General features: G+C 43.0%; 2 protein-coding genes across 4 annotated transcripts in view; one reads left to right on the forward strand and one right to left on the reverse strand.

Moving 5' to 3' along the window:
• LOC146869698 (saoe class I histocompatibility antigen, A alpha chain-like) overlaps positions 1-21,390 on the reverse strand; it is a 274,622-nt gene that overhangs the window by 49,605 nt on the left and 203,627 nt on the right. The window contains exons 6-7 of one of the 3 annotated variants that reach the window (XM_085612231.1): positions 4,306-4,384; positions 1-595 (exon numbers count right to left, since the gene is read on the reverse strand). The exons of 1 other annotated variant lie outside the window; for it this stretch is intronic. In XM_085612231.1, the coding sequence (XP_085468357.1) occupies positions 559-595; positions 4,306-4,384 (116 nt within the window). In that variant the 3' untranslated portion in view covers positions 1-558. The remainder of the gene's footprint in view (positions 596-4,305; positions 4,385-21,390) is intronic. One more of the 3 variants, XM_085612321.1, reaches the window with a different exon arrangement.
• NGDN (neuroguidin) overlaps positions 1-21,390 on the forward strand; it is a 36,963-nt gene that overhangs the window by 3,246 nt on the left and 12,327 nt on the right. Inside the window, exons 2-5 of the mRNA XM_085612529.1 lie at positions 10,281-10,334; positions 10,423-10,494; positions 10,938-11,075; positions 16,436-16,520. Coding sequence (XP_085468655.1) covers positions 10,281-10,334; positions 10,423-10,494; positions 10,938-11,075; positions 16,436-16,520 — 349 coding nt within the window. The remainder of the gene's footprint in view (positions 1-10,280; positions 10,335-10,422; positions 10,495-10,937; positions 11,076-16,435; positions 16,521-21,390) is intronic.

Genomic DNA, 21,390 nt, shown 5'->3' on the forward strand with positions numbered 1-21,390 from the left:
CTATCTCTCTGGATGTGCTGTTATTTCTTTGCTGTTTGTTATTCCCTTTACTTTTAGCCACGCTGCTGTAGAACATGGCTAAAACATATTGACAAAGCCAACAGCTCTCACCTAGTAATGTGCTGCATGGCTAAACACTTAGAAGGTCCCAAAGGAGAGACCTATTGGCTATGCCAATGCTTGTTTATTAGGGCGTCCTGTTCAGTGTTGTATACTATAATACATAATCCTACTAAGAGGTGCAGCACAGCTAAATAGGAAAGATGCAACAAATGCATTTATTCCTGAAAACCTGAGTAAAAAGGTGTCTTGCTGTTTGCATCTATTGTGGGCCATGTAGCAGCTCAGTAGTTAGATGTATTCTGTATCACTCTACTTGGTATGTTTCGCCCTCTCATCTCATCAGCAATGATGTAGGGCCACCATCTCCCACTCCAGGCTTTCTAATTAGGATGCGAACATCAAAACAGGAACAATTGTTTTGGAAACTACCGTTGGGTCTTTGTCATCTTCAGACACAGCTTCACTTTGCTGCCATCCAGCCACACGTGTCCATTGCTAATACAGCCGTTTCTTGAGCTGCTCTGAAATTTCTCTGCAATGTATCCAAGAAATGCAATGAATGAAATGATGATACGAGCTGTTCTGACAAAACTTTCAGTCTGTCACTTACCACACTTTCTAACTCTGAAATTGGACCATATTTCCCATGTATGCATCCAGTCATTACTTTGTGATTCTAGCTCATGAGCTGGTTGACTGTTCGTGCAGGGCAGTGGTCTAGCAGTTGCCTTTCGGGAGAGGGACTGTTCGACTGATTGTAGTACTTACATAGCTACCTGGTATAGCACTGTCTCATATGCTGGTGATGTTTCTTTCTGAGTTTTGGAGTCTCAAATTGTTGAATGTGATCTCAAAGTGCCCTCCTCTGTATTCTCATGAAAACTTACCTTGACTCAAACCCTTTAGTTGTTGTCTCAAGTTTTCTTCCAGATGAATCTCTCCTTACTTTCCATCGTCAGCATGCCTCCTCTCTTTGAGCACGGACTACTCTAAATCACATGCATGTCTGCCTTTTATTGTATTTCTGCAAATTGCCCACACTGCTCTTCAAAGATCATATCCTTTCCTTTAAAACTCATACCCAGCAGTTTAGCAACACCTAATCTGTTTAATTTACTAGAAAAGCCCACCACTTGCATGAATTCACATACCCTCCCCATGTAAATATTTCCCATAACTCCTATGAATTTTATCTACCACATAGAAAATAGAATAAAGGCATTGAATCATATTTTCTTAATAGCACAAGATTAGTCCTAATAACTTACGACCACTGAAGGGAAGAACAAAAAATAAACTATCCTAAAGTGCTTCAATGCCTCATCATGGGTAGTAAGCACTATATACGTGCATTTACAAAACAACAAATAATCCTTTTAGCCTACACTAATTGTAATACCATAACACTCAGTGGTCAGGTAGTCAATTGTAGCTTGTATAGGCTGCATAATAATTCCCTTTTACCGCTTGACACTGTTGCACTCAGGAGATAAAACTGCTACTGTCATGTCCATTATCTAGTACTTTACTAATCCACTGCAATTCAACCACCCATCACCAACTGAACAGCCATGGAATAAGTGAAGAGATCTGCCACATGCTGCTGGCCAATGGAGGGCTTTACTTTAATCCACACTGCAGGTCCCAACATCCTATATGCTATGACTACTTTTTGACATCCCAAAGTGACATACAGATATGTGGATGTTATTAACAGCTGATCTCTCTGCAATTTCTGCCTTCAACCTATGCCTGTTCTGGATCATAAGCTTTAAACAAAATATCTCAAAGGACCGCTCAGTTCAGCTAGGTGGACTGCAATCATAATAAATACCATATTGGCCTGCAAAGCTGCTAAAAGCTTCCCGCTTACTAAAAGCCATAATCTACGTGCCTGCCTCTCACACTTCTTTATCCATCACACTGCAAATTGTCTCCGCCCAAAACATGATACCCGTACCTTGGTGATCATCACACACAACATGGAGACACTTCTCACCTAGGAACAAAACAAATACAACAAACTTTCAACAATATACCCTACATGATGTAGCCTGCTACCCATGTGGGCAAGCACTTCAGTGCCTCACATATGGTTAATAAGTTCTATATAAGTTCTATATAAATGTTGCAATTCAATGTCATCGGTGGGTAATGTTTATTTAAGCTACGTTTCAGATGTATACTTCTTTTAAATATTGACTGTCAACTATGTATAATATTCATCCCATAACATGAAAAACATAAAAAAACGAAGAGCTTGTTTACCACCTCATGTTGCTGACAGTGGGGAGTTTCAAACGCTACATGGCCTCATTGCCTAAATTTTCTCAGATATCCTCCACTTGCTCTGGTGTTGTACATATTAGGAGCACTTCTTCCTTGTCCTAGATAGGTTTTCAGCATGTTACTTACTTGGGTTTTGATTGATTTGTAGCAGGTCTATGGGTATTCGCAACTCCTCTGTCAATTATCAATGTTATACCCCCCCCCCACCCATTTTGTCTACATTCAGAGGTACAACACTATTGTGGTATTAAAATATTAGTGAGGATAGAACCAGGGCCAAATTAGAGAGGTTCAGTCTAATCTTTACTGCATTTATTATCTCCAATTTCCTCTCTCATCCATGCTCGCTCTCCATTAGACAATTGTTTAAGTTTGGCTAGCTAGATTGGTGTTGCTATCAATTTTAAAGATAATTTCGGTATCCTCAGCATAACAAGAAAATTGGATTGCTCAACGTTTATGGAAGAAAAGGAGTTTCAGAGACTTGCAAAGCAGGAGAGCCATCACAGGAGCCTGAGCAGCTTTGCTCATTGACCTCCCTACTACTGTAGAGAAAGTGCTTCTGTGACTGAATATAAAGGTCTGTGTAATTGAGTTTGCTGTGCCCAGGCTGCCTTAAGTACATTATACCAACTTTACTGATTCCGAATGAGAAGATAATGTGTGACCATTATTTATATTTCTACAAGATCCACTTATTTGGCAGTCTGGCTGACCATGCCTCTTAGTGCACATTAAGTGCTTCTACTAGGACATGAAGCACATGCTGTACAAGTACCTGCTGTTTAATTTATTTTCGTTGTAAAAGTAGATAAGACCTCATGAATATAATTCCGTTTAAGTTTCTGAGATAGTGGCTCACATTAAGTGCTTCTACTAGGACATGAAGCACATGCTGTACAAGTACCTGCTGTTTAATTTATTTTCGTTGTAAAAGTAGATAAGACCTCATGAATATAATTCCGTTTAAGTTTCTGAGATAGTGGCTAAGTCAGACTAGTGGTACTCTAAGTTCATAAACAGCCAGATACTTGTTTTATTCTTTTTTATGTTTTTTTTTCTTTTTAAAATTGTTTTATTCTTTTTTGTTAGACTATTTTTTTTTTTAAAGTCTCCAAAGACATGTTGGCCATAACTATTATTTCCAATACATTGCATACACACAGAGTGGGCTTTCGGTCAGACTACCATCAAGGTAATACGAGTCTTAAGTCTTCCCAGTGCCACGTTATTTATCACTTAAATTTCAGATTTAAGTTCATTTTCGAAATTCAACCATTTTTCTCCAAATTTCAGCTTATGAGTTCTGAAAATACACATCTGTCTCAACTAAAAAAAATCAAATTTTGTCTTGCATATATTATTTCAACCAAGACAAAGTTTCAAATTTAGTATGCTGTGCTGCACACGGGAGAGCTACTTTCAGGTAGCTGGTGAGCTGCCAGTAGCTCACGAGCTGCTTCTTGAGGATGCCCCTTTTAACCTATGCATGTAGTGGCCTTTGGCTCTTCTCCATCCATTGCTTGGATTGCTATACATTTGGCATTATTTTACATAAAAAGCGCATTCAGCCATCATACATTTACTTATTCAGAAAGAAAACCTTTACCTTAATAACACTATTGTTGTAGATTCAGATAGTTTACAGAGCACTTGCACTTTTCCCTATTTAGGATTGGTTTTCGCAGCAAATGGTTTGTGGGCTGAGCGTGTGGTCGACTCCTGTACGAACCTGACTTTAAAATGGCCAGTCTATTGGGTTGTCTTAGATGAAATTAGCCTGTTGCTTAGAGGGCTGCCCCACACAGTCGTGCAAGATCAATAAACTTTCTTTAAAGTAGAACAGACCTATTGTAATATTGATGCTGTCTAGGTGAGTCTGTTACTGGATTGCTGTTGGTTGGCGGCAGACATGCACAAGCTTGATACTTTAACGTTTTGTTTTGCACATACCGTGTTTGACACTGCTTGTTGATGGCAGCAAGCATGTTGCTTACTTTCTTAGCACCTCCCGCGGTTGGGATAAATATTTCTGTAAAAAAAAAAAATTCTGTAAGGGCGAGCACCCTGTTTTTCAGTGTATGCAGTTCTATTAATTAAACTGTGCCAATTACAACTCACTTTTTAGCAGTTAGTGCTGTTTGTGAGAGATCTATTGTGAACTTACTGTGGGCTTACTGTCCAACCATTGCTTGGCTTAATTGTCACTCTCCTTAGCTTGCATCTTATTCAATAGCTTGCCTTCTTCTTCTTGTGTTTTATTTTAGGGTTGGTCGATAAACTCCGCTCTGCTGGCGGAGTTTTGCTCTCTGAGAAAACATTGTCAAGCCGCAGAGTTTTTTCTTGAGCACAGCTCGCCAGTGAAGTTGGCGAGTGTAAGAAAGGATTTGCGTCCCCAAGTGCGATTTTTGGACACTGGAATGCCTCCCAGCGAAATTTATCAGCCCTGGGCAGTCACAGCAGTTAGCAACTGTTCTTCTTGAGAAGGCTGCCGCTCGAGCAGAAAACTTGCTTGAGTGGCAGAAAGAAGCAGCACTCTCCGGTATGCCGCCGTTTCCTTTGATTTTACAGTGCGGCACAAGCTCACAGCGCGAAAAATCAGCGCAAGGTGATGAATTCCGCCCGCTCATGGATCTCCCCAGAATCTCACCCTAGTGTTTTGCCCTCCCATAAAACATAGCCTGCTTACGATCCTTTTGATTGGCAGACTTGTTGCCTTCCAGTATTCAAATTTAAGGTACTACATTTCTCTTTTTTATTCAGTACTCCCTGAGAGTGTATGCATTTGCTAGCTTTTTCCCTCTAGTGCTGCTGCACCTCTTAAATACCACCCTAGCCCTGTGTCCCACCCCAACCCTCAGCTTGTCTATAAAACCACAGCAACTGTGAGGTTTGTGCTGGGGTTTGGATGAAAGGAAGACTTTAAGAGTTTGTACGTTTATCTTCTGTTCTCCACAAAGCACAAGCCTTAGCACCCATACTTTCAAGGCACTGAAAGATTTGCTCAGCTGTCGTCTGAGGCAGAAGCTGTACTTAGCATGACACTTTTCCTGAAGGCCGTTAAGCCGGTTCCCTTGGCTGGGGCAGAGGAGCTAATAGTGCAATCATATGGAAAGTAAATTAGGCCTTGGAAGGCATTTCCCTTTATTTTCTGACACTTCCGTACTCTTTTTAAATTCTGTTTAGTGTCTCCTGAGTGATAAGAGTTTGAAAAAGAAACCACGATATTTACACAAATTGAAAACCATGAATTCAATGTACAGTTTTGAGATACCATAAGGTTCGTGTTGGTTTTTCCTCCAGTGTTTCGATTTTGTTTTTTCCCAAATTTTTAACTTTTTTAATTAATTTTCTTTTAACAAAGCCTTATTGATAAACCTTGGCAAAATCAACAGTTCAGCGCACACATTATGAAGGTGAGATCTTTTGGATTTTCCACTGCTTGTTCTGTGATTCTGCTTCCTTCTCCGTCGACATGCCTGTCCTTCAATCTCAGCTATGCACAGCTGCTACCTTTGGAACTGGTGTTCCGTGTTTAAATTTAAGATCCTGCACTTTTGAAGGGACTGTGTTTACAGCAAAGAGTTCAGGTATGGGTTGTTAAAAAAAAAAATGGCAACCGGGTGCACAATTGATAGATCGCATGCTGTCTAAGCACCCATAAGCCTTCTTCCCAAACCCTCCTGCCCACATACACCCCATCTCCCTTTTAAATGCCATATTGGGGAGAAAGGCAATTGGAGAATCGAGGGCTGTCCTTGTGATATCTGCAGCTGAACTATAGAAGCGGACTTTAAGCATTGCCAAGCCCAGAGCTTGAAATGCATTCTGCGCATCTGTGGGTTCCTTATCTGTGACCAATGGTACCCGCACAGGGAGCCCAGTATCCTGCAGATCACTGTTCTGCACATTAACGACTCTTGAAGATCAGCATGCTCATAGCTGGAGTTCCCCTGGCGGCACATCTTTGTCAGGGTGCTGCTTTCTCAGAAGACAGAAATTCGGACGCCCGACCCCAGTCCTTTGCTGGCCCCGGCCGGTACCTCTTGTTGTCTTTCAGCTTTTGGGACCAGTTTGCCTGCTGCTCTGCCGAAGACGGGTATAGCATTATGACAACACATTACACCAAACAGGGTTTGCTTTCTCTTTATTATGCTGAGGGCACTAGAACAGAATCTATAAATTAAAGAGGGAAGTGACTATCTTAATAAAAAGAAGCGTTGAAAAAGTTGGAAGGGCTTAATGCTTCCATTCAGCACTCAATTTAATTTAATTTCAAAATCTTTATTCAGTTACAATAAATATCCATAAAAGCATAAATCCAAAGATCAAAGCCTATAATAATAAAACATAAGTCCGATAAGAGGGGAGACAGTTAAAAATAAAACAGATCATGGCAGAAATAATTTCTGATCTAACAAATACATCCTGAATTTCGATACAGGTTAAAAATACAATATAGAAAAACAGAGTCCGACAAGATGTATCTACAGTATAGAATATAAAATATACAAAAACAGGCTTCAAAGGGTGCACATTGAATTTTGAGCATGTGCTGCCGCTTTCAAGAAGGAGCCTACACGGAAGGTTAACTCCTCTTCTTCCAAGGTAATGATATGCCTAGTAATCAATCGAAGGTATAGTCTTAAGAAATGGCATCAAAACCATTTAGTGTATTTTAAATAAAAGTTGCAAAAGAATAAAAAATGCAACATTGATTACATTGATCATTACAAGGACAAGGAAGATGATCATTACAAGGACAAGGAAGATGATCGAGGTTAGGATTGTACCCAAGAGGGAGACAGAGCAGAAATTTCATAGTATCGACCCTTAATCGAAAGAGCAAACCCCTCTCCCAGCGGCCAATAGGTTTTAAAAGGTAGCTAGATGGTAAATGGGAGGTATTCTCAATCATCATATATCTGGCGACTGAGGATTTCTGTACCTCTGTTTCATATCTGGTTTTACTGTAAACAGCATAAAGTGACTTCGGCAGGCTTTTTTTACTTATGCCATCTGAGTCGATGGGGTTTAAAAATATTCGCTCAAGATTCACACTGATCAAACTCTTCCTGACAGCAGCAAGCCAGGGTATTTCCCTTCTCTTATCACAATTGAGGCAGTCTTTTATTATTTCCATAGTTAAATGTGCTGCTGGGTTCTTCCAGACCACAAGCCAAAATATTGTTGGACGGGCCTTAATGTAACTTTTTTAAAAAGTGATTGCACAGGAAGAGAAGCTCTCTCTGGGGTGTGGTCTGCTGAGGCTGAAGGTGCTAGAGCCTTGCACAATGTGCAGTTGGAAGGAGAGACCCCCTGGCTGCCCCCAGGACCCTAACAGCACCAGAAGAAGAGCCCAGGACCGGTGCGCAGGAGCAGTGGCCTCTGCGCAGGGAGAAGAGAGGCCAAGGAGGAGAGCCAGGCGAAAGGCTGGCGCAGGGAGCCAGTGAAGGCAGCACCCTGCTGAATCTACCCTCTCAGAGACCCGGAGGGCGGAGGAGAGTGTTCCCAGTGGCTGGGGCTGGTACAGAGGAGCATGAAGCGCCCCATAATGCCTCGCCAGGCATTTGGAAATCTGCCCTTTTGGTGCTTTGTGGCCCCCAGAGGAGGGGGGTCACCCTCACTTGTGAAAAGGTGGTGGAGAAGCGCAGTCTTCCCCCTCCCTCCTCCCCCCCCTAGCACAAAGAAAAGTCCCACCCTCAGTGTCACGGGGACCTAAAGGAAACTACCCCTCAAGGGCTCAGCTAGCATTTAAACACATTCTAGGCTAGAACTTTTGTTCTACAGCTGAGGGTGTGTGGAAAAGTGCATCATGAAGTGAAGGGCTGAGTTGGGGATGTGTGAAGTAGTGCATCCCCTGGAGGTGAAGTGGTGTAATTGCACCGAAATGCATTTACTAGTGGTTATTTCTTTTTAGGTGGACTGAAAGTCACATGTGTAAAGTGAAGTACCTGTGTAAGGTGATATTAAGCTAAATGGAGTTATGTTGCAGGACCTTCCTGCTAGGAGTCTGGCTGTATTTACGTAATCCCATGCTTTTACCTGTGATTCCTTTTAAAGTGAAGAGGTGCACTGCAGGAGAAGTGTAGTTGCCGGGAGTACTTCTTTTGAAGGGACTGTAAGTCACATGTGTAAGGAGATGTCATAAGCCAAGTGGGGTTATGTTGCCAGACAGTCCTGCTAGGGTGTCTGGCTGTATATGCGTAACCCTGTGATTTCATCTGTGATGCCTTTAGGGGCTGTAATTGCAATGCATTCAAATGATCAACCAAGGTGATGAGTACTGTCATTCTAAAGTGTGTGTAAACATGGATTCTTGCTTCTGCGCATAGGTGAAGACCCCAGACTGCTAGCTCTTAAGATATAGAGGTGCATACTTTATGTTCAGGAAGAGATGCTCAGTCAGGATCATGTGTCACCAAGGCAGGTTTACCCCTTTTTAATACTTGTTGAGGTAATGGGGTGAGTCGCCACTGGGATGGTGCCAGTGCGCAGGGCCCTCGCTCCAGGTTATGTTCAACTAACTGCATTGGGGCAAGTTGATGTGCATACATGGGAGTGGTGGTACTAGACCCTCCCCCCCCCCACCCCCCCAGAGGTTTGGAGATGTTATGCAATGTCACAAAGTAATTCCAACAGCTTATGTATATTTGTAAATTGGTGCATAGTATTGAGTAGTGTGTGTGTTTAATAAATGTACTCTTACTTTTATAAAGCAAAGTACAGACTGGACAATCAATTATTGAGTTATTTTTGGTGCACCTGCAAATGGCGATTACTAGCCCACACCCCCTCCCTTGAGTAAGCCTCAGACTGCTCTGCAACGCTACCCTCTAAGAGTCAGGCGCTACAATTGGATGTTTGGTTCCCAGTGAAGGACAAATGTAGTCATGTTATTTGTGCAGGCCTCACAGATGCTGCCTCGTTTTCCAACACATGGGAATTGCTGTTTACTAACGCCTCTCACTTACCAGTCGGAGAAAGAAAAGTAAATTGAATTATGTGACAATCTTGCTGCGGTAGAGGCAGTGTGAAAGGGAAGGGTATAGGATATCATCACAACACAATGTAAATAAACTGTACACATTCCGCAGTTAAGAATGAAAAAACAAAGCACATTTTGTTTGCAATTTTGAAGTGTGATGGAAACAAAGATTGTAATAGTATCAAAACAATTCAAGACACTTTGTTTGGTGATGCCCAACTTATAAATATTCACTGAAATCTGATTGAAGCTCATCATTCGTGTACAAAATAGTTTTTTCACTAAAACTGAATGTCTGCAAATGTAAATGCCATTTCAATGGAAAATGTGAGGTCTGTAAATGACAGTGCCTACCACTGGATGCTTTAGTTACATCCAAATATTGCCTATCTTTACATTAAAGCACGTGTATATCTCAAACGTTTTTCGTTAAAAAAAATGGAGTTATTCTAAAGGTTTAGGAAGCACTGATCTGGATGTTTCTTAAAAACAGTCTGTGCGGCTGCAGGGAATTGGAGGAAGAGCAGCAGCAGTCAGGGCTGAAGTACCTTTTTTGCAGAGATTACTCTGGTAGTAATCAAGCAAGTGTTTAAAATTTCCATCTGGGTGCAGTAATGAAAAAAACATATTTTACTAGTAAAGCTTTGGTGGCTTCATGCTGTCTCAAGTGAAACAATGCCCATCAATAACAAGGTTGGGAACATCTGTCCCCAACAACAAAACTTTGTTTCGGATTCTAAAATATGGATGCTCTTCTCTGGGTTCCCATCTCCTGTTTCAGTTTGCTTAAGGAATTGAAAATGTTGCTTTGTCTTTCTTTTTCTGTGTAATCTCACCCAGCTATGCTCTTGTACAGAGATTTAATACCTGTGAGACTCCGATGGGGCTAAATCGCAATACCCTGTCTCTTTCCTAAACTCCTCCTCCTCTCGTTCTGTAGGACATGCATGATGCTCCAGCTGTGGTGCAGCTTCTCAGCTCCTTACAGGACCAGGTGAATTAGCGTTTACTATCTCATGTTTCAAAAAGCTTCACCCATGCCCTCACTTGACAATCTCAGGTCCTGTTTTTTTATTTTACAGGTGACTGGCATGACTGCCCATGTGCAGGGCTTGGTACAGCGAATTAGATCGGGGGCGTTGCCAACCGAGAAGGTAGGTGAAGTCAGACCAGGAGGTGTGGATATGTGAAGCAGTAGATTGAAGTTCGCTTTAGCATGGAATGTACATGTATACTAAAACTCCATTTCACCCCAAGCTAAGCTGGACTTGGATGAGTAGTGCATGTGAGAAGTGACGTTCTGGTACTAAATTAACATGGAGACCTTATTCCCTCTCCTGCTCGGCTAGGGCTCATTCCATAGCTGAGTACCATTGATGGAGCAGTGCATGTGTAAGTGACAATGTAGAGGCCCGAATAACATAGACATATCATTCCCTTCTGAGGACAGAATAGAGTGGCTTGTCTAAAGACTGAAATATTTGGTGAATGTTTGTACAAATCCGGAGACTGAATACTTCACTTAGTTGATTTTGCACTCCCTGGTTCCACTCCACATCTCGCTTTAATTCCCTTTCTGTTCTTACTTCATCTTTAGGGCCTCAGCTTCTTGGAGGTAAAGGACCAACTCCTCGTCATGTACCTCCTGGATCTTGCTCATGTCATATTGGAGAAGACATCAGGCCGGTCCCTCGCAAATCACATGGGTATCCTGCGGCTCGTGGAGATACGCACAGTAGGTTGAGGATGCCATGTAATTTGGTAAACTGCAAGTTTCCTGTGGGCACCTTGTAGTCTTCATACCTGTTCCATTGTGAAGTTTTCACCTGGGTCCAAGCTTTCATGTAAGCATATCGGCAGAGCGCGAGCCGCTAGGTTTGTGCAGGGACAACTGATCCGCTGACTATCGGGTTGGCTGCCCAGTGGATGCTTGGACAAATCTCTGCAGTTGCAGATTTGGTTGTTAGTGCATCGTTTTCCAGGCGAATTGTTTGTTACAAAGAAGCTCCATCTTCCGGTAGGTACCTGCTTAACTTTATGGATTAGCGATCATGGTTCTGGGTAGAGAATCATTTTTGGGGAGCGACTGAAGTTAACCACAGATTGTGGTCAGGGAGCAAGGAGAGTAGTTGCTGTCACCTCTAACATTAACATAAATTGTTTTGAATTTGTTTGCCGTAAATTTTCCTCCAGTCCAACATGCACGTTTTTATATATTTACATTTTCCTATAGTGTGTGCGCACCCAGGAGTATTAGAGTGCTTTAGAAGGTACTACAATATTACAAGAGCTAGTTGTCCACAGACCATGAGAATCAACGGAGACAGAGGAGCGAAATGTGCAGAAATCTGTAAATGTCATTGTAATTAATTTAAAGAACTGATTCCACCTGGTGAGATAAAGTCTATTTCCAGAAGATATGTCTCATTGACTCTTTCAGCCCTGCGGCTTGCACAGTTCATTCCCTAATGCTCATACTTCATTCTGCTTATTAGGTCTCGCCTGACCCAGCGTATCCGCTGGTCTGGCGAGACTTATTGAGAGGGCTCCAAAAAGTGCTACCAGGCCAGCCTAGAGCTACAGTGCATGTGCGCGGACGCGCGCGCCGCGCTTGACCGCGATTACTTTCACGGCCGCTTTGATGTTTGATCGCGATCACTTTCGCGGCCGCTTGGCATAGCCAATAGGTCTCGCTTTTGGGACCTTATAAGTATTTAGTTATGCAACTGTTGCATGGCTAAACACTTATAAGGTCCTAAAGGCGAGACCTATTGGCTATGCCAATGTTTGTTTTTAATGTTCTATGTTCATCCAAAGAGGATGCTGGACCAGAGTGGCTCTTATGTTTTTCATCTTTGCTGGTGAACTTTTTTTCCGCTCGTTAGGAACTTTTTGAATAGTTTTAGAGTTTATTACACCAGCGTTATTCAAAAATTACAGTAAATTGTGAGAGAAAAATGCTCAAGGAAAGAGCTTATGGCTGACAGCCATGACTTTGACAATGAAGTACAAATCTTTTTAAGAGAGAAGGAAGAAGACTCCAAACTAGCTCATCTCTACCTAAGTTTATGGCCGTTATTTCCCATCATCCCAAATTAGCCCCATCCCGATATCCTCCAGGAGCTTTCTAATTTGGCTGCTGCCTACCCTTCCTTCAGACTACTAGCATCAACATTGGCTACATTATACGTGCCATGTCATCTTTCTGCGGTGGTTTCAACCTTGAGCTTGACTTGGATGTAGAATTTTTCACCAGTAAATTTTCCTTCAAGATTGAGATAATTAGCATGGAGGGATAGGTCCGAAGGCGAGGACACATGTCGACGTATCCTCTGTCCTGTATCTCGCAATTACTGCTTTAGTTGCACATCGAAAGGAGCAGATCCTTGAGACCTGGATCTGAGCATTTGCATTGCTCTTGTACACTTAGTTGGCCTTAGAATTCAGTAAGAGTCGCATACCCCAAAGAACACCATCATAGACAGTCCTTTCCAAAAGTCAGGAGAAGGAAACCTCACCTAGAAGAAACTGCAATCTGATGCCATATTTTAAGGTGTATGGGCTGCCCTGCATTTCCATCTCTATAATTACACTGGAAAGTTTTGAGACTTCAACAGCTTCTTCTGTATCTTCTAGGGTTCATTCAAGCCTAATGTAGTTCTTATCTGCAGCTCTGACAAAATGTTTTCTTTAAAGGTCAGAAATAAATCTAAAATTCCCCTCCGAGAATCAATGTGTGTTGAATGATTGCACAGTGTCACCTTCTGTTCATCTATATGCAGCTAAGAGATGAGGGTTAATCCCCAATGTAATTGGGCACCACTAGAAAAAGAAAAGAGATCATCGGGGTAAGGACGTGTTTAACACCAGCACCTTGACTTTGAGGGCCACTGGTTCATATGAACCCTTCCGCCACAAAGAGATGGAGGTGTTTGTTCATAAGCTCCCCACCGAAGATGAAGATGGCGTCTGTGAATGTATATGGTTAGGCTGTAAATGACCACATATCTTCTGATTTCGCTGGTTTGGCGACAAGGTGTTAGTTATACATGGTCTCTATGGGCAGTAGATTTGGAGAGAAGAAAAGTTATTTTGTTTGCAGCCATTACACGAAACAGAGACACGGAGTGCCCACTCCCCACCAGCTGTAGCAGCAGTGTTCTCAGCAGCCCAGGGACCCTTAAGGAAAGTGATGACCCTTTTTTGTCCCCACCTTGGTCAGCCATCTGTTGGGAGGGAATATTCTCTTTCTCCTTCTGAGGTGGTTTACCACAGATGTTGGGGTGTATCTGTATTAGTGGATTTGTAAAGCATGCATCTGTAACCCCAGCAGGGGTTGTATCTGGCACCGTCAAAGAATCAAAGGGAGAAACAGAAGAAAAATCATGAAATTGCTGCTTTAGCACAACTCACTGTGATGTCGGGAAGAGCCAGATTTTGAGGGCAAGATTCTGCTATTTCCGGGTGTGTTCTCAAAGTTTATTCCAGTGCTGGGCTGCAGCAATCGAGAATACATGGGCTTATAAGTGAAGACAACTTGAAATGTGGGATCACCAAAAGAGAGATGTTGCTTGATCTTAGGCATCTAGGTTGATAGAAAGCAACATGATTGCCCCAGAAAGATCGCCGAGTGGCGTAGTTGAGTTGGAGCACTAGAGACAGTGATTTGAAAATAACACACTCCTTCAAAGGTAGCCAGTGAAAGATGATCCCTGCATGAGAAATGTAGTTAGTCCCTGGCTTATTAAACCTTGAAACAGTCTTGTAGAATGAGTATGAACCATTTGAAGTTTCTGGATCAAATCTAGAGGGAGAACTAGGTACACCCCATTACAATAGTGTAATGGCTAGTAAATAAATACATTCAAAATCATCACTTTGAGAGAGAAAGAAAAAAGGCAGAGGATCCTTTTTAACCCTCTGAGTTGAAAGAAACATCAGCTGACCACCGACTTCACCGCTTCAGTCATAGACAGGATGGGGATGAATTTCACTCCAAAATTCTTTACAGTGGGAGTGGGGATAGGCCATTGTCTTAATCCAGGTGCCGTAAAGGAATGTTCCAAAATGTTGATGGTTGCAAAGGCAGTAGAACTTCCATTTTGCTCCCCATTAGCTTAAGGTAAATATTGGTCACCCATTGTTGAACCCGGAGCATGCAAGAATGGCACTGGGCAGGTACTGCCTCAGATCACTGGCTATTTTTAAGACCATCTGAGATGGAGGACATGTACAGGTTGAAGAGCAGAAAAGACAAAAATTGGCCCCTGGGAGACCCTGGATAGCAATTTCGCTGTGGAGCACCAAGCTCCAGTAGTGAATTGAAATGTCATGTTTGACAGAAAGCTACGTAACCAGGACCAGGCCTGGGCATCGATACCTGTGTCTCTTAACCGATCAAGAAACAGCTGATGAATAGTGTGCACTGAGAGGTCTAATAATATCAGTGCTGCAGGTAGGTTGGTATTTGCATGTTGGTGCAGATCTAATGCTAGCATCACCACTGACTCCGTGTTAATCCGCCCTCCCATCCTCTACGCGCAGAAACAAACTTGGAGAGGATGCGGCAAGTTGTTGGACCACCATAAAAAACAATGTCTACAGAAAACTGCTCTCTAATGAAGTTTTGTCAGGTCAGGAAGTTGGGATATAGGCTGGTATTCGGACATAACTTAGAATCCAGGAAGGCTTTCTTCAACAACGGGGAACGGCTGCGACTTTAAACTCTGGATGGACTCCGCTTGTTGAGGGCAGATACCAGTGTACAGAGGCGTCTAAGAATGGAAGCGTTTAGGAGAACGAGATCATTTTCTTTCACTCACTATTGAAGGAAGACTTCATCACTTAATAGTGGTGAAATTACTTTCACTGAAGAGTCCTGACTAGTGCTCACTTCAGTTTCCTCCACCTTAGCAGAGCTACTGACAGTCCGTCTTTTCCAGATATTACAATAGGCTGCTTCCCCGATTGTGTGAAAAGGAGACTATGGACAAGTTCTCCATTTGTTTACAGGGATTTACTTGAGTTTCTGCTACAGAAGAAAGTAGCTGGTCTCGCAGATGTGACCTATCCTACGAGATAAGCCAAATAAGCAGTCTTTGCATCTTCACCATAGACCTACGTGTAATCTGCAGATTCCAAGTTTAAATCCAGGAAGAAAGCGGGGTCAACTGTCAGCATCCCAAAGCGGCAAAGATTAGTACCACTTAATTGGTTCGTATTTTAGTGCATACCTTTACCCAAGAGTCAGTACGTTTGCGGTATGCTATATGAATTCAACTAATATTGAGAGCAGGGATTTAAAGGCTGGTATGAAGTTGAAAGTAGTTGGATACCGCTGAAACATAAGTACTGATATTTCTGTTTTATTTCTATTTGAGATCTTAAACTTACTGAGTTTTCTGACTTCTGTTTATGTTTATTTTCTGACCACCTTTGGAGATTTAGATATACATTTGAATGAACACGTGTTGTAGGACAACCTGTTTTGTATCATGGTCTTGGGGATGAAAAAGAACGATTGAACACTGCAAGGTGCAGCTGAATCTGGTACTTTTGATGTATTAAGTTCTAGATAGTTGCACTACAATCTGAGGACTAGACCCCACAAAAACGTTGCCTAAAACGTTCTAGTCACCTTGCATGATGGAATGCTGTTCCCTTTATCTTTATGTTCTAAGTTGGGTACCTCAGTTTCAACAATCGGGCATGTCATAATTATGTCACAGGGTAACTTTAGCCCCCTCTCTGTATGTCTCATCGCAGAATAGCTTAATCAGTTGACAGTCTCTGCAGTTAGCAAACATATAGTCAAGAATAATCTTTTTATCAGCCAAGACTTATGTAAACCTCATAAAAAATCCACACCGGACCTGATGAGATGTTTGTTTGTAGTCGTGCAATGGGATGAAAAAATATTTTCAGGTATTAGCTGTGTTCTAGATCTAGAATGTGGAAGACTACTGCTTTGACACCACTTGGGTACGCTTTTATTTTGTATCTAAGCATAGCTGTCATAGGTATAGAGGATCTTGTCTCAAGTATGTGTCCAATTCTTAATTACTTCCAATTCCACTCACTCCCTTTTCGCTGCAGATCTTGGAAAAGATGCGACCAACGGAACAGAAGCTTAAGTACCAGATCGATAAGCTAGTGCGAGCGGCCATCACCGGCAGTGGGGGTGAGTAGGCTTTGAAGGAGTGGGGGCATCTTTGTAAGAACCATAACACAAATTCTCTTGAACATGTAGCTTTGGGATTACCCACTCTCTGATGTAAGAGCCCGGGTGTGATAGAATCTCATTATTTGTATGAAGTGTCTTTATGTACTTTACATATGCATTTATACTGGCCACAAACCCAACAACTTTTCTGTGTTTTGTAAACAATTTAAATTATTTCGTTGTTGCTTGACCACTCTTAGAAAAGAGTAAGGAAGCCTGTTTATTTCTAGCCACTTTCACTCTGTTGTTCCCTTCTCATAGCAGATAGGATGTACTAGAAAGAATAGTGCCAAGATGGCATAGGGAAGGAGATTGAGCTTCTCCCCCTCCCTTTTAGTTGTAATTCACCCCCTCCTGGTTATGGTTGCAAATAGCTCCAGGACACCATTTTTTGGCAGGCAAAGAACAATGGGTTTGAACTTCAGATAGTTCATGATCAGCCCAGCCTGTTGCAATCCCTGCAGTTTGGTGTTGTCAGTGGTATTCACGGCTCAGGTAAGATAAGGAATTTTTCATAAGATTGGTCTCCCGGGTTCACTGCAGAAGGATTCCAGCATGGACCCCGTGATTCTGTTGGCTCTGTCTGATCTCCTTGAAAAACCACATATTGTCAAAAAGGTAGTTCTTAATCATGCCACATGAACCCAGGAGGCCTAATGCCTTTAAAACCACCATACTGATGTCACTGCATACTTTCTGGGCCCGTATTGTTGTACCCTTTGAGGTAAACGCTGGATATGGAGTAGGCCCTTTTGAGTGCCTGCCAGTGGAATTACATTTTATTTTACAAGGAGCTTGGACTTATTGGATGGAGCCAGCCACCCGGAGTCTGGAACGTTCGAAGCCATCTTGTTCGCTTTTAGCTTTTATAATTTATATAACTTGTTTATGTTATGATTGCTCCCTCGTCCTAAAGTTCAGTTCCCAGTTGAAATTCCTAAAAGCTTGGGGTTCCATTTGGGCCCCAATTCCTAGGTGTCCCTGTCACCATAAATATTCGTCTGGAATGACCGTTTTTAAGATACAGGCTCCAAAATATTCTTTTTTATTTATTTTATTCTCACAGGGCACCATAGTAGACATTACCTCTGCCCTCATTAAAGATACTGACACAGATTGATTTCTTAAACTTGTCTTTAAGAACTTTAACTTCACAACCATAGTTTGAGCTTGGGTTACCAGATCCTCCTGTAGTTTTGAACTGAACTCTGAGACGCTTGGCTCCTTGAAATTCCTCCAGTGATTTTACTGGTCTAGGGTATTTGTTTTTATGTTTTTTCTTTTCTTTTCAATTGCATGTTTTCAGTAGTACCTCACATATTTGAGGATTCCATGTCTAGTAGTACATGATCATCATACATGAAGTTCAGGCATCTATGGCTCCCACCTCCTCAGCATCAGCCCAGGCAAGGCGTTGGCTCGTCAGTGGTGACGGCAATATATTTTTTATGTGGAAAAGAGAAAAGGAACATTAGAACAGTAACCCTTGCCTGGCCCGGTAATGGAGAGATGTGTACCGTGAATGATGGAAGTGTATCACATATACTGGTGACAGCAGCCCAACTAGTCTGCTGCTTTCAGCTCGATTCAGGGGTGCAGCTAGGATGGCATCACAAAGGTTGGCTACTGTGTGTCAAGTGTAATTCTGCGGGGCGCATGCTGTGTCTCTACAACATGGATCCTTCAAAGGTGTCCACCAGTTCGCTCCAGAGGTCCACTATGTAGACTAGGATCCATGTTTGTGTGTTCGGATTTTGTTTTTCTACTAGAAGATCAGCAGCTAAGATTCAGCATTGTGCGTTGCCCACCATTGAACCCAGAACCATTGAGGTGAGGTAGGGGGTCAGATGTAGGGAGGCGCATTGCAATCTTTTTGTCTGCCACTTCTGCCCTATTGGCGAATACGTTTTGCTTATCAACAATTTTTATTTTTTAAACAGACTTTATTAGGTCACAGAACAAAATGCAGTCAATCCCCGCCCCCAATACTCCGCCCTCCAGCCAAATCAGGACATAGTGCAGTGACCGCCCCACCACACTGACCACAACTGTACAACATTCACCCCAACAGTATCTGTGCTACAAGGTAGTGCATCCACAGGAGTAATCCACAGTGAGGGTGCGATAAAGCCAAAATACCCCCCGCCCCATCCCCCAGCAACCCCCCCCAACGAACCCCCCCACTCTACCCACCCACCCAAGCATGTCGCCAGTATCTATCAGAATTACATGTACATCAAAGCCTCACCCACCACTCGTCGGATCCGCCTCCCAGCAATCCCAACAGAGAGTGCCTCGAGAGCATAGGGGGAAGCCTGTTACAGGGCGCTCAAGGAACCGGGGTCCCATCATCCCCCACCGGATCTCCCCCATCCCCCACAGCCGAGCGTTTGAACAAGTCCAGGAGTGCTAACCATGCCCGGGCCCATTCGTGCGATCTTTCATTTTCACTACGTCGAGCCAGACATAATCTATAAGTCCCCTCACTTCCCGCCCATTTCCCTAGTCCACCGTAAGAAATTAGGTCCCTGCCGCGCCTTCCAATGGGAAGTAATCTCCCGCTTGGCCAGGACCAGCCCCAGGTCAATAAACCTACTGGTGACCTTAGTCTTTGCAGTATGCGGAAATCCATGTAGCAAACAGACCCCCGGGCCCACCTCCAAATCCCTCTCTGTCACCGTCAGGAGTAACGTCGCCACTTCCTCCCAAAACCCTGTCACCTGCGGACAGTCCCAGAACATGTGAAGAAAAGTCGCCCCACCATGACCACATCGGGGGCAAGCATCTGGCCCCCCAAAGTACTCAGCTATCTTGCGAGGGGTAAGGTATGCCCTATGAAAAACATAAAACTGAATAAGCTGGAAGCGTGCATTTCGTGTACACTTCCAAGGGCGCTCCATGATTTCCTCCCAGTTTTTGTCTGCAATAGGCGCTCCCAGGTCCGCTTCCCACTTGACGCGCAGGGCAGCCAGGGGTTACCGCATATCTCCAGTAATCCGCCTATAGAAACAAGTCACCGCCTTAAAGATACCCGTCGCCATCACTACATACTGACAGGCAAGAGAGGTGTCCGGCTCTACCCTCCCCTTCCGCCAGTGCTTCCTGACGGCCGCAGTCAAGGCTGCATGTAATAGGAAGTCCCCCCGCGGGAGATCATGCCGCTCCCTAAAGTCTTCAAAAGGGAGCAACGTTTTGCTTATCAGCAATGTAGTAAAATTAAAGTCTTGAAGTCACCTGGCCCAAGCCAACATCAGCCCCTTTTTATGAATTCTCGTCTTAATAAGTCATAATTTATAATGACTAGTACTAAAAGGTCTGCTATTGTAAAGGAGTCATAGCATGTGTTGCATACCCAAAACTCTAAAGGCAGATGGCCTCGAGCAGCCTGCAAAGCCAGTTTGTTTCTGAGACGCCAGTATGTTCTCAGTCTGCAGCCTTTGTAGAACAAGCATTTGCAATGCAATAGATCTCACATTTACGAAACTCTAAAAAATGCGAGAACTATTGCATTGCTAATGGTTGTTTGCAAAAGCACCCCAAGCCACACTTTCAGTTTAATGGTGGCCATGCCCCTTTCATTAGTCGTGCCTCGTCTAAAAAAATAAAATAAAGGTGCGTGGCCGCCATTAATGTGACAGCTTGGAATGGGGGCAATTTACAAACAAAAGTTAAATAAAAAATAGGAGAGAAAAAATGTGGCCGCTTTCGGTGCCGCGAAGCGACAGCAGATAAATCAAAGGCACGGCTGCCACTATGGCGTGCTGTGCTATAAGAAAAAGAAATAAAGCCATACGAGCGAGCGTGGTTGACAGCATTGAACAAAATAGTGCTTGGAGGCTGTAATTAAACCCTACTGAGCACCAACACACGTAACAGGGGATGTCCTCATGGGAGGTTACAAATGAAGACAATGCGGTACTAAGGAGGGACTAACTAGCCTATTATCGAATTAGAAGCCAGCATTCATCAATGACCATGACACCAGCCAATGAAAAATGTGGACGGGGCTTCAAGTCCATCCCTCAATACAGCATGCCTCACAGGCTCGACCTAAAAACAACCAGTTTCCTAGAGCTGAAGATGCTCCTACCTTGAGACAGTGTACTCATGATTAGTTATGTAACATGAAAAGATAACTCTTGATAAATGTTTCACCATTTTTCACAGTTTTCTATACTGGTACTAAAAGCTATCCATTACACAAGTGTATATGTAGATGAAAACAAAAAGCACTCTATCAAAATGTAAATCAAAAGTTAAATAAATAATATATGTCTGCTGCCTATCGTGATCATTGTGTAACGAGCGAGAAGAAGGGCTGAGGAGCGTAAGGTAACTGTTGAAGGAAGTGGGCAGGGAATTCATTGTGTGGAGGGTTAGGGAGCAGTCCCTGCTGAGGAGAAAGCAGGTCTGCGGAGGTACAGGGAGAGGATGTTGAAGGGCGGGAGCTTCACATGATTCTGGGCGGGGCAGGGTATGCAGTGACTCCTGATTATGTATGAGTAGCAGGAACCGCTGAGAAGGCAAGTAGAGAAGGAACCGGTGAATAGTCCTGGTCTCAGTAGTTTGGCAAGATACATTGACTATTTTGATGGCCCACTTCAAACCCCCTCAGATCTCCTTAATTGGGAATGTTGTAACAGCACCAAAGAAATCCTACACCATGAGTCTGCCTGATCAACAGATGTATTAAATATATATATATTTTTTAACTTGCAAGTACAGGTTCTGGATTTAAATATCAAAAATATTTGAGTTCTTCAAACCTCAAATTGTACAAAATTCTGTTGATTAAATTTCAACACGATTAGTTTGGACCAGCGCTGTG

Source organism: Triturus cristatus, chromosome 1_1 (genome assembly GCF_964204655.1).
Source record: "Triturus cristatus chromosome 1_1, aTriCri1.1, whole genome shotgun sequence".
Lineage (NCBI taxonomy): Eukaryota > Metazoa > Chordata > Amphibia > Caudata > Salamandridae > Triturus > Triturus cristatus.